We start from the raw sequence: 12,513 nt of genomic DNA, 5'->3' as shown, positions 1-12,513 counted from the left end.
CGGAGCCGGGGGCGGGACGGAGCCGGGGGCGGGGCGGGGCGGGGCCTGTTCTGCCTCAGCGCCCGCGGCGGCCTAGAGCGCGAGAGCGAGCGGATCGCTCGGCTTTCCCGCGTGTCGCCACCTTCTGCGGAACCCCCGCCTCCTCTGCTGCGCCGCCGGCTTCCTCCTCTTCAGGCTGCAGTCAGCCCGCGCGCACGCCGGCTCCGTAATGGCGACCCGCAGCCCCAGCGTCGTGGTGAGCAGCTTGGCCCGCCGGGCCGTGGTGGCGGCGGCGGCCGCGGCGGTGGCGGGCGGCCCCTGGGGCGCGCGGCCCGCAGTGAGGTCGCCGGCCGGGGTGGCCCGGGGAAGCCCGGAGGGGCGGGGGGGGGCGGAGGCGGCCGCCGTGTCCCGGCTCGGGCTTTACGTCACGCGGGGCGGCGTGGGGGACGGATGGCGAGGTGCGGGGTGGGTGCGCCTGGACGGCCCTGGCAACGAGGGCGGCGTGTGGGAGGAGAGGGTGGAAATGGCGTTTTGGTTGACTAGTGCCGCTGGGGAGCGTGCTGCGGGGAGGGGCCGCGCGGGCCGGTTCGGGAATGATCTGGCGCGCCGCGGGTTTGGGCTGTTTATTGGGGGGGGGGGGGAGCTTTCTCCGGAGAGGCCCTTCTCGAAACTGGGGATACGCTGCCCAGGTCCTCCGGGTTGCGGTGTAGAGGGCCCGGGCACGGGAACGACCGCATGGGAGGGCACGCGGGGACTGGCATTTGTACCTAGTTCCGCAAATACATAGTGACTGTGCGAATGCGCAGTGCCCGATTGAATCCTCACAGCAGCCTTGGTAGCGGTAACCATGCCTTCCTCTTCACACACGAGCAATAGTGAGACGATATTAGGTAGTTTTCCCACGGCCCGGAGGTAACCAGGTCTCGAATTCAGATATGCCTTAACCTGGATCCTAAGCTCGTTGATCCTGCAGGGACAAAAAATGCGAATCTGGTCCTTACCTCCAAGGACATTCATACCACCGTCAGCCTCTCGTATCCTGTCTCCAACCTCATTGGTTCGTTTTGTTTCTCGAACAAGCTAAGCTGCATTCCCCTCCCACCTTTTGGATCACGCTTGCTAAAATGGCCAACGCCCCTCCCGAACAGTTACATGCCTTAGTGTGCAGCATCATCGTCGTTATTTTCACATTTACCCGATTACCTGTTGATTGTCTCTCCCACTAAACCGTAAACTTTATGAAGGTCAGGGATCACCACCGTAACCCCAGCACATAGGACAGTGCCTGGCATGTAAGGAATTATCAATAATGGTTTGTTGAACTAATAAATAATTAGCCACTTGAGCCCTAAAAAGGGAAGGATTCTGTTGATATTAGGCACTGTGGCTTAAGGTAAAGACCAGTGTTCTTAATGGAGTCTGGCCTGGAATCCTGCTTGTTTGGGCTGTTTGCTAGCTGTGTGGCCTTGGGTAACTTACTTCACCTTTCTGGTCCTTAATGTACTGAGGTGCTACTGAAAAGATTGTAAGACTGTCTACAGTCTGACTAAACAACTTTTCCATGGCCCTTGACTGGGAATAATAACATAATAGCTATCATGGCGTTTACCTATATAGTCCTGTTTAGTCCTCAGGACAACCCTGTAACAATAGCATGATTATTTTTTAAAAGATTGACTCATTTATTTAAGAGAGAGTGGGGAGCAGAGAGAGAGAATCCTCAAGCGGACTCCCTGCTGAGCTCAGAGTCTGAGGTGGAGCTCCATGCGAGGACCCCGAGATCAATTAGCATGATTATTACCATTTTACAGAGCAGGAATCTTTGAAGCCCCTGAGAGGTTAAATTCATACCCACATGACGCAGTTACTAAGAGGAACTCAAACCTAGGTCTCTCTCCAGAGCCCATACCCTTAAAATGGTACACTAATAGTAGGTACTTAAAAAAGGGTGGGGGATGTTGTTTTTATTCAGTTGCTGAGGAAGTTAAGATACTTTTAGCTATGATGCCCCGCCCCAGCACGCAGTGAATTATTATTGCTAGAACTGGCTGTTAGTTTTGTTTGAACATTAAGATCTTCATTGTGTTTGCAAATTCCTGTTCCTTTTTTAATTTCCTTCCCAAAAATGGTCTGCATGTTAATAATAACAAACACTCACTTAGTGCTTACTATGTGCTGGTTTCTTTTCTAAGAAAAAGACAAAAGGAGCAACCAGATCAGCCCAGGAGAGGGATCTTGGAGTTTTCCTTTAGTTTTCTTGTAGTTCATCAGGTAGTAACTGGGCCATGTCATGTGAGGAGAGGTTACAGACGCACTAGTGTAGCCTTCTTTCTTTCTGTAATTTTATCCTGTGTGGATTCAGTAAGATTCATATGCTGTAGGAGTGTCAGCCACCTTTGTTAATATCAATAGTGAGACTCCATTGTTACTTTGCCACCAAATTACTAACATTTAGAATAATTTGCTACTAATAAGAATTCATACACACTTCAAATTGCTGTGGAACTCCTCTCTTTAACAGTGTGCTTCTCATAATTGATAGGTATATATTTTTTTGTCCAGAATGAACATGGCTATTATTCCACTGTGCACACTAATAAAAGGAAAGATCATAGCGTAGGATAAGTTCATGTACTTGGACAGATAGTAGTTATGGACCAACTTATCTAGGAGCAGCTAATAATTTACCCCTGGGTTGAATAGTCAAGAAAGCTGATTTTAGGGGTGTCTGGGTGGCTCAGTCATTTGAGCGTCCAACTCTTGATTCCTGCTCAGGTCATGATCTCAGGGTCCTTGGATCGAGCCCCACATCGGGCTCCGCACTCAGTGGGGAGTCTGGGGATTCTCTCTCCCTCTTCCCTCCCCTAAAATAAATTTTAAAAATCTTTAAGAAAAAAAAAGAATGCTGATTTTAATTCTTATGATCTTTAGATTCTTCTAAACCTTTTATTTTTTTTAAGATTTTAATTATTTATTTGACAGAGAGAGAGCATAAGCAGAGGGGAGCACAGAGGGAAAGGGAGAAGCAGACTTCCCGCTGAGCAGGGAGCCCGACGAGGGGCTCGATCCCAGGACCCTGTGATCATGACCTGAGCCGAAGGCAGACGCTTAACGACTGAGCCACCCAGGCGCCCCTCTTCTAAACCTTTTAATTCTTTAACCCCTGGAAGGGAGGGCAAGCAACTTATATATGTAATTTATTTGTAAGAGTGATATAAAATTGGAAGATGGACATATTGCTAGCTTAAATTAAATTATTTTTACATTAAGAATTATGTGCATCAGTGATTCATAATTTCAGTTTTATGATACCCTGGGTTATCACAAATTATCCCAAGGGGATGGCATATTCTCTGCTTTGGTGTTTTTTAAGAATTTTAATTTTTTTTTTCGAGTTTTTTAAGAATTCTAAAGTATCTGAATATAAAAGGTAGAAATATGCTACCCAGCAATTTCTGCCCATTCTAGAAGCTTGGAATTGTTGTTGGCTACTAGGAATAAAATAAAATGTATTTTATCTATTACTGTACATGTTTTAATTCACATTTTAAGCTCATTTTAAGACTCACTTCCATTCGGTCTTGTCTGGAACCGTGAACATCGCTATATTTTGACCACAAAGAGACTTAAGCAGTCCTAGTCACAAATGATGAATTGATGTTGCTAGTGTTATCTTAGGTTGAGTTAATTTCCTTGCCTGCTGTAATTTTAGATAATATATTTTTGTAATTAGAAACTTTATGTGTAAACCACAAAAATTTTCACTATGAAAACTATTATAGACGTGACACACATAATCATTAAGAATTTGTGATGCCAGTTTTACTGGGAAGTAAAATTATTTTGGTAATCTGTGATAGCAAAAGTATTGACTATGATTCTAGACAAATGGTAGATGCTAATGTTACATATTCCAATAATCTTACATATTGATGAAAGTACTGGTGTAGAGTTTACCGTTAACAAGTATATTACAGATAGGCTAGAATTTGAGAGCTGTGTTCTAAAGCTCTGAGGGGATGCAGTCAGATTTCTGAACTGTCTGAGTAACTCAGAGCTGTTAGTAACCTATTCTTTGGTTTCCAGTTCAGCCAGAAATGGCCATAGTGGGAACGGTGGATCTGGAGAGAAACCATTTTCATTTGTTTACCGCTTCCTGTGCTCACTTCTGGCAGCACATGTACCAACATTGTTTACCACTTCGTGCCCCTCCAAAGCGCTCCCCAAATATTTTTGGCTTGGGCTCTCCGCAAAGCCATCTAGAACCTTCTTTGTGATCTTCTTTAGCCATGTTATGTCAAGTTCTTGTTGACATCATAGCTACTCCCACCCAAATTCATATGTTGAAGCCCTAACTGCCAGTGTGTGGTATTTGGTGATGGGACGCTTGGGAGGTAATTAGGAGTAGATGAGGTCATGAGGTTGGGGCCCTGGTCTTTTAGGAAAAGACACCAAAGAGCTCCCTCCCCCACGCTCTACTGTGCGCATGGCTAGGAGAAAGCAGCTGCCTACAAGCCAAGAGGAGAGGCCTCAGGATGAAACCTACTTTGCTGGCATCTTGATCTTGGACTTCCCGGCCTCCAGAACTGTAAGAAATAAATTCCTGCTGTTTAAGCCACCCAGGCCGTGGTATTTTGTCATGGCATCTCCAGCAGACTAATAGAGTTGTTTCAGAAGGTGTCGGTGACAGCCACGTGCTTAGACATGCAACACCAAGTCAGCAGTAATAAAACAGATGTGATTTCCATTCATCCAGAAATGTTACATATTTTTCATAATCAATTACTGCCTGGTTGATATAGAAGGCTGTGCTAATTCAGTATCAGAGACATGCCAGTCTACTTTACTCAGTTTACAACCTAGGCAACAGAATATAATGATGAAGCTTGATATTGCTTTCGGGGGAGTCATTGGTGCTGGGTTCCAGGTTTGCCTTTAGTGCGTATATAACTGCTTTTGATAATCGCAGATTTGAGGGCTTGTCAAATTAGATTCAGGTACAAGTGACAAGCTTTGTTGTGCTGTATAGTTGGGGGTGTGTGTGTATGTCTTCTAGATTGTAAGCTCTTTGAGGGCTCTAAATGTAAAATCATCTTTGTAGCCCCCTACAAAATTTATTGCACTGTGCCTTAATCAAAGTGGATGCTAAGTGCATTTTTATGTAATTTAATATATTGCAATCCGTTCCTATCAAAGCAGCCACTGGATTGTTAAGTAATCCGTATCAGATGAGGTTAATAGCAGATATTAACCAATATCAGATGGGATACATAAGGGCTAATAAGATTAAAGGCCACCAGGTATATTTCTGTCTAGCTCTTGTGGAGATTGAGGTTATTGGACCTGTTTAATGTGAAGCTTTGGTGTTTGGGGTGATTAAAAAAAAAGTCCCTGTTCATTGAATTGTATCTTATTTTATTTCTTATCAGTGATCCAGGTGCAAGTGAGGCTTCTGAGAGTTTGAGTGCTCTCCTAAACTCCCACCATACTTCACGTATTTCTTTTTCATAGCACCTTACCCCACCGTCTTATGGTTATTCATGTACATGTCATGTCTTCTATACGGTAAACTCTTTGAGGGAAGCCAAGTCAGATTTATCTAATCCTCTAGTATGTACATCATAGTAGATTCTCAATAAACATTTGAATATTAGTAATAAGAATGCAGGTTCTGGATAAGGTCATCACCATTTTAAAATTAGTATTCTAATATTTGGTCATTTTATATGGATTTAAAAGACTTGAACTTTTCATTAAATGTAAAATTGGGAAAAGTGATGTTGGTGCCTTGTCATCGTTTAAATAAATTGCTCTGTATTTAACTTTATATTTGAAATATCTATAAGTAGACATAATAGCGTAACAAACCCTTATATACCCATTCCCCATTTTTGACAGCAAACTACCTATGGCCAATCATATATTTCTTAAATTATGACCCCCATAAATATACCCCATTTATTTATAGTGAATTATAACAAAGTTGTGAATTCATGCCTAAAGTACCTCAAGCACTGCAAGGGTTTTTTTTTGTGTGTGTGTGTGTGAGTAAAGTGATAGAAGTTATTAAGTGAGGATACAGAAAAAGCTCTCAAGAGTGAGAGGGCCCCGACAGGGTTGCTGACAAGGGCCTTTAGGGTTAGTATAGAAAGCTAACCAGGGAACTTAAATCCTTTTAACATCTCTATTGATAACACCTTCAATGGCTTTCTTCCTTTTTAGGAGCTGGTGGTTCTTTGTTGGTCAGATGTGATTATCACAAAGACACCCACCCGACCCACCCCACACACGCCTAGGGCAGGGTGGTCCGATTTGTCCCCTTCTCTCTGGTTTCCTCACACCTTCACATTTTTGGGATTTCTGTGAGCCTGAGCACTTAGCCCCCTACCTGTCTCTCCCTACCGAGCCCAGCCTGTCCCTTCCTCATTCCTCCCCCTGGAATAGTAACCCTAACTGCCCTTAGGGAATGGGACAATGACCACTCTGGCTGCTTCCTGCTGAAATGGGGCGGCGGGCTGTGTGGCAGTTAGAGTCTATCCAGAGGTTGGTCCAGGGGCTTGTGGTATGGCCCCAGGGGGTCCTGATGGGCAGCAAATGGTACATTGATCAGCAGATGCAAAAGGATGAACGTGAAAGCGGAACCCTCCTACACTGTGGGTGGGAATGCAAGCTGGTGCAGCCACTCTGGAAAACAGGATGGAGGGTCCTCGAAAAGTTAAAAATAGAGCTACCCTATGACCCAGCAGTTGTACTACTAGGTATTTATCCAAAGGATACAAACAGTGATTCGAAGGGGCACCTGCACCCCAATGTTTATAGCAGCAATGTCTACAATAGCCAAACTATGGAAAGAGCCCAGATGTCCATCAACAATGAATGGATAAAGAAGATGTGGTGTATACATACAATGGAATATTACGCAGCCATCAAAAAATGAAATCCTGCCATTTGCAACAATGTGGATGGAACTAGAGTGTATTATACTAAGCAGAATAAGTCAATTGGTGAAAGACAATTATCATATGATCTCACTGATATGTGGAATTTAAGAAACAAGGCAGAGGATCATAGGGGAAGAGAGGAAAAAAATGAAAAAAGACGAAACCAGAGAGGGAGACAAACCATGAGACTCTTAAATCTCAGGAAACAAACTGAGGGTTGCCGGAGGGGACGGGGATGGGAGAGATGGAGTGGCTGGGTGATGGACAGTGGGGAGGGTATGTGTTGTGGTGAGCACTGTGTGTTGTGTAAGACTGATGAATCACAGACCTGTACCCCTGAAACAAATAATACGTTATATGTTAATAATAATAAAAAAGAACTATAAAGGAAAATTTCAGTAAAGCTTCATTTGACAAGCAAAAAAAAGTATTAGGCCCAAAATTATGATCACATCCCTTAGATAAGATCCCCAATTAACAATTTTGTCAAATAGATCAGTGAATATCTTGATCTTATTTAATTGGTCACAAATGCCCCCTATTAATTGGGACACCTTCAAGCAATGCAAGTTTTTTTAAGAGTTTCTTTTTGCCTTTTGGGAAGAGTTATATTAACATGTTTTTTTTTTTTTATGCTTGAAAGAAATCAACCCTTTTTATTATTTTTTTTTAAGATTTTATTTATTTATTTGACAGAGAGAGACACAGCAAGAGAGGGAACACAAGCAGGGGGAGCGAGAGAAGGAGAAGCAGGCTTCCCACCTAGCAGGGAGCCTGATGTGGGGCTTGATCCCAGGACCCTGGGATCATGACCTGAGCCGAAGGCAGATGCTTAATGAGTGAGCCACCCAGGTGCCCCTATTTATTATTATTTTTTAAGATTTTATTTATTTGTCAGAGAGCACAAGCAGGGGGAGCAGCTAGCTGTGGGAGAAGCAGATTCCCTGCTGAGCAAGGAGCCCAATGTGGGACTCCGATCCCAGGACCCTGGGATCATGACCTGAGCTGAAGGCATATGCTTAACTGACTGAGCCACCCAGGCATCCCACATCAACCCTTTTTAAAAATTTTGTTAAGTTTTTAAATTTTAATTCTAGTATAGGGGCACCTGGGTGGCTCAGTCGGTTAAATGTCTGCCTTTGGCTGGGGTCATGCATGTTCCCAGAGTCCTGGGATCGAGCCCCACATCGGGCTCCCTGATGAGCGGGGAGCCTGCTTTTCCCTCTGCCCCTCCCCCTGCTCATGCTCTCTCACTGGCTCTCTGTCTCTCAAATAAATAAAAATATTTTTTAAAAATTTTAATTCCAGTAAACATACAGTGTTATATGAGTTTCAGGTGTACAATATAGTGATTTAACAATTCTATACATGACTTCAGTGCTCATTACTTTAAGTGTACTCTTAATCCCCATCACCTGTTTCACCCATGCTCCCTCCCACCCACCTCCCCTCTGGTAACCATTACTTTGTTCTCTATAGTAAACAGTCTGTTTCTTGGTTTGTCTGTCTCTCTTCCCTTTGTTTTCTTAAATTCCACATATGAGTGAAATCATATGATATTTGTCTTTCTCTGACTTATTTTATTTAGCATATACTACTCTCTGGCTCCACCCATATTGTTGCACATGGCAAGATTTCATTTTTTTTTTTATGGCTGAATAATATTCCATTGTGTGTGTATATACACACACACAACACACACACATCTTTATCTGTTCATCAGTCTATGGACACTTGGGCTGCTTCCATAATTTGGCTATTGTAAATAATGCCATAAATATAGGGGTGCATATATTCCTTTGAATTAGTGTTTTTGTATTCTTTGGGTAAATACCCAATAGTGTGATTGCTAGATCATAGGTTAGTTCTATTTTTAACTTTTTAGGAACTTCCTACTGTCTTCCACACAGGCCACCCCAGCTTGCATTCCCACCCACAGTGCAAGAGGGTTCTCCTTCCTCCACATCCTCGCCAACACCTGGTGTTTCTTGTGTTTTTGAGTTTAGCCATTCTGACAGGTGTGAGGTGATATCTCATTGTAATTTTGACTTGCATTTCCCTGATGATGAGTGATGTTGAGCATCTTTTCATGTGTCTTTTGGCCATCTGTATGTATTCTTTGGAGAAATGTCTGTTCATGTCTTCTGCCCATTTTTTAATTGGATTATTTGGTTTTTGGGTGCTGAGTTTGATAAGTTCTTCATATATTTTGGATACTGTCCTTTATCGGATATGTCATTTGCCAATATTTTCTCCCATTCAGTAGGTTGTCTTTGCTGAGCAGAAGCTTTTTATTTTGATGTAGTCCCAATAGTTTATTTTTGCTTTTCCTTCCCTTGCCTCGGGAGAAATATCTAGAAAAATGTTGCTATGGCTGATGTTAATTATTGCCTGTGCTCTCTTCTGGGATTTTATGGTTTCGGGTCTCACATTTAGGTCTTTAATCCATTTTGACTTTATTTTTGTGAATGGTGTAGGAAAGTGGTCCAGTTTCATTCTTTTGCATGTTGCTGTCCAGTTTTCCCAACACCATTTGTTGAAGAGACTGTCTCTTTCCATTGGATATTCTTTCCTGCTTTGTTGAAGATTAATTGACCATATAATTGTGGGTTTGTTTCTGGGCTTTCTATCCTGTTCTGTTGATCTATTTGTCTCTTTTTGTGCCAGTACCATACTGTTTTGATTACTACAACTTCATAGTATAACTTGAAATCTGGAATTGTGATACCTCCAGCTTTTTCTTTTTCTTTTCTTTTTTGAGAGAGAGAGAGAGAGAGAGAACGAGAACGGGGGAGGGGCAGAGAGAGAGTAGGCTCCACACCCAGCACTGAGCCCCTTATGGGGCTCGATCTCACAACCCTGAGATTGTGACCTGAGCCGAAGTCAAGAGGTGGAAGCTTAATTGACTGAGCCACCCAGGTGCCCCTGTTTTTCTTTTTCAAGATTGTTTTGGCTCTTCAGGGTCTTTAGTGGTTCTATACAGATTCTGGGATTATTTGTTCTAGTTCTGTGAAAAATGCTGTTGGTATTTCAATAGGGATTGCATTAAATCTATAGGTTGCTTTGGGTACTTTTGGACATTTTAACAATAGTGTTCTTCCAGTCGATGAGCACGGACTGTCTTTCCATTTGTATTGTCTTCAGTTTCTTTCATCAGTGTTTTATTGTTTTCAGAGTATAGACCTTTTCACCTCCTTGGTTATGTTTATTCCTAGGTATTTTATTATTTTTGGTGCACTTGTAAATGGGATTTCTTTCTTAATTTCTCTTCTGTTGTTTGATTATTAGTGTATAAAAATGCAGCGGATTTCTGTACATTGATTTTGTATCCTGCAACCGTACTAAAGGTAAGGGCAGTTCTAGTTGTTTGGTGGAGTCTTTCGGGTTTTCTATATATAGTATCATGTCCTCTGCAGATAGTGACAGTTTCACTTCTTCCTTACCAGTTAGGATCCTTTTATTCCTTTTTCTTGTCTGGTTGCTGTGGCTAAGACTTCCAGTGGTGAGAATGGACATCCTCATCTTGTTCATTTATCTTAGGGGGAAAAATTCTCAGTATTTCACCATTGAATGTGATGTTAGCTGTGGGTTTTTCATATATGGCCTTTATTATGTTGATGTATGTTTCCTCTAAACCTATTTTGTTGAGGAATTTTATCATGAATGGGTGTTGTATTTTGTCAGATGCTTTTTCTGCATCTGTTGAAATTATCATATGGTTTTTATCCTTTCTCTTACTGGTGTGATCTGTTACACTGATTGATTTGCAAATATTGAACCACCCTTGCATCCCAGGAATAAATCTCACTTGATCATGGTGAATGACTTTTTAAATGTATTGTTGGATTGGTTTGCTAATATTTTGTTGAGGATTTTTGTATCTATGTTCATCAGAGATACTGGCCCATAGTTCTCTTTTTATGTAGTATCTTTGTCTGGTTTGGTATCAGGGTGATGCCAGCCTCATAGAATGAATTTGGGTTTTCCTTCCTCTTCTATTTTTTTGGAATAGTTTGAGAAAAATAGGTATTAACTCTTCTTTAAATGTTTGGTAGAATTCACCTGTGAAGGCATCTGGGCCTAGACTTTTGTTTGTTGGGAGTGTCAACACCCCCTTTTTTAATTAACATAAAATGTATTATTTCTTTCAGGGGTACAGGTCTGTGATTCATCAGTCTTACACAATTCACAGCGCTCACCATACCACATACCCTCCCCAGTGTCCATCACCCAGCCACCCCATCCGTCCCACCCTGCTCCACTCCAGCAACCCTCAGTTTGTTTCCTGAGATTAAGAGTCTCTTATGGTTTGTCCCCCCTCTTTTTTTTTTAAGTAGACTTCATGCTGGGTGGGGCTTGAACTCATGACCCTGAGATCAAGAGGGGCTTGAACTCACGACCTGAGCTGAGGTCAAGAGTCGGACACTTAGGAGTGCCTAGTGGCTCAGTCAGTTAAGCGGCTGCCTTCAGCTCAGGTCATGATCCCAGGGTCCTGGGATCGAGCCCTGCATCAGGCTCCCTGCTCAGCGGGGAGCCTGCTTCTCCCTCTGCCTGCTGCTTCCCCCTGCTTGTGCTCTCTCTCTCTCTTTCTCTTTCTCTCTGTCAAATAAATAAATAAAATCTTTAAAAAAATAAACAGTTTAAAAAAAGAGTTGGACATAACCTTCTGAGTCACCCAGGTGCCCCACAAGTCAGACCTTTGACATTAAATATGATATATAAATCTAATAGTATTGATTGAAAATAAGAACTTTTGAATTAGAGATTAATTTTGTGTTTTGACAGAGATAGAATTCCTCTTTTGTTGTACATCCCAGCTGTTCTGTGTATAGCAGACTGCACGTCTGGGATGAACTCTGGGCAGAAGTCACGTTGGCTTTGATTGAGACAAAGCAGACTCTTGAAGTCCTTAGGCTGCGTGCAAACCCTGTAGCCAGGCCCTGAGCCACTTTCGCAGAAGCTGTAGTCTGAGTGGTACATAATTTTGAAGGGTCCTGAGTGGGTCCTGGTTTATCCTTGTGCAGAAGCAGTGAGTAACTGAGAAGAGGTGTTGAGTAAGCTTCAGGGAAGCCATTTTGGTGCTCTGGATCTTTTTAGTGTTAAAGCACTGTGAAATGGTACATTTTCATTCTTGTCTGGTAATAGCAGATATCTTCTGATGAGCCAGACTTGAATGCTGATCCTCTTATCCTACAGGATCTAGCCAGGTCTGTCTTTTCCCAAAACTTGAACTAAATTTCAGTTTATAAAATTCATAGGGGCGCCTGGGTGTCTCAGTCGTTAGGCGTCTGCCTTCAGCTCAGGTCATGATCCCAGGGTCCTGGGATGGAGCCCCACATCGGGCTCCCTGCTCAGCTGGAAGCCTGCTTCCCCCTCTCCCACTCCCTCTGCTTGTGTTCCTTCTCTTGCTGTGTCTCTCTCTGACAAGTAAATAAAATCTTAAAATAAAATAAAATTTATAACAGGAATACTTGCTTGTTAGAGAGTATTCTTGAAAAACTCTTGTAGGTGACACAGATGTCCCGTTTCCATTCTTTTTGTAGAGAATGTGTTCTGAAATATGCATGCTGTGAATGTTTAGCAGACAGGTTAG

General features: G+C 42.7%; 1 protein-coding gene across 2 annotated transcripts in view; it reads left to right on the top strand.

Moving 5' to 3' along the window:
- Positions 1-62: 62 nt before the first annotated feature.
- The window catches only part of HPRT1 (hypoxanthine phosphoribosyltransferase 1), a 36,381-nt gene continuing 23,930 nt past the window's right edge, over positions 63-12,513 (top strand). The window contains exon 1 of one of the 2 annotated variants that reach the window (XM_078064522.1): positions 63-235. In XM_078064522.1, the coding sequence (XP_077920648.1) occupies positions 209-235 (27 nt within the window). In that variant the 5' untranslated portion in view covers positions 63-208. The remainder of the gene's footprint in view (positions 236-12,513) is intronic. The other variant, XM_078064521.1, reaches the window with a different exon arrangement.

Source organism: Halichoerus grypus, chromosome X (genome assembly GCF_964656455.1).
Source record: "Halichoerus grypus chromosome X, mHalGry1.hap1.1, whole genome shotgun sequence".
NCBI lineage: Eukaryota > Metazoa > Chordata > Mammalia > Carnivora > Phocidae > Halichoerus > Halichoerus grypus.
This window is presented reverse-complemented; position numbering and strand designations above follow the sequence as displayed.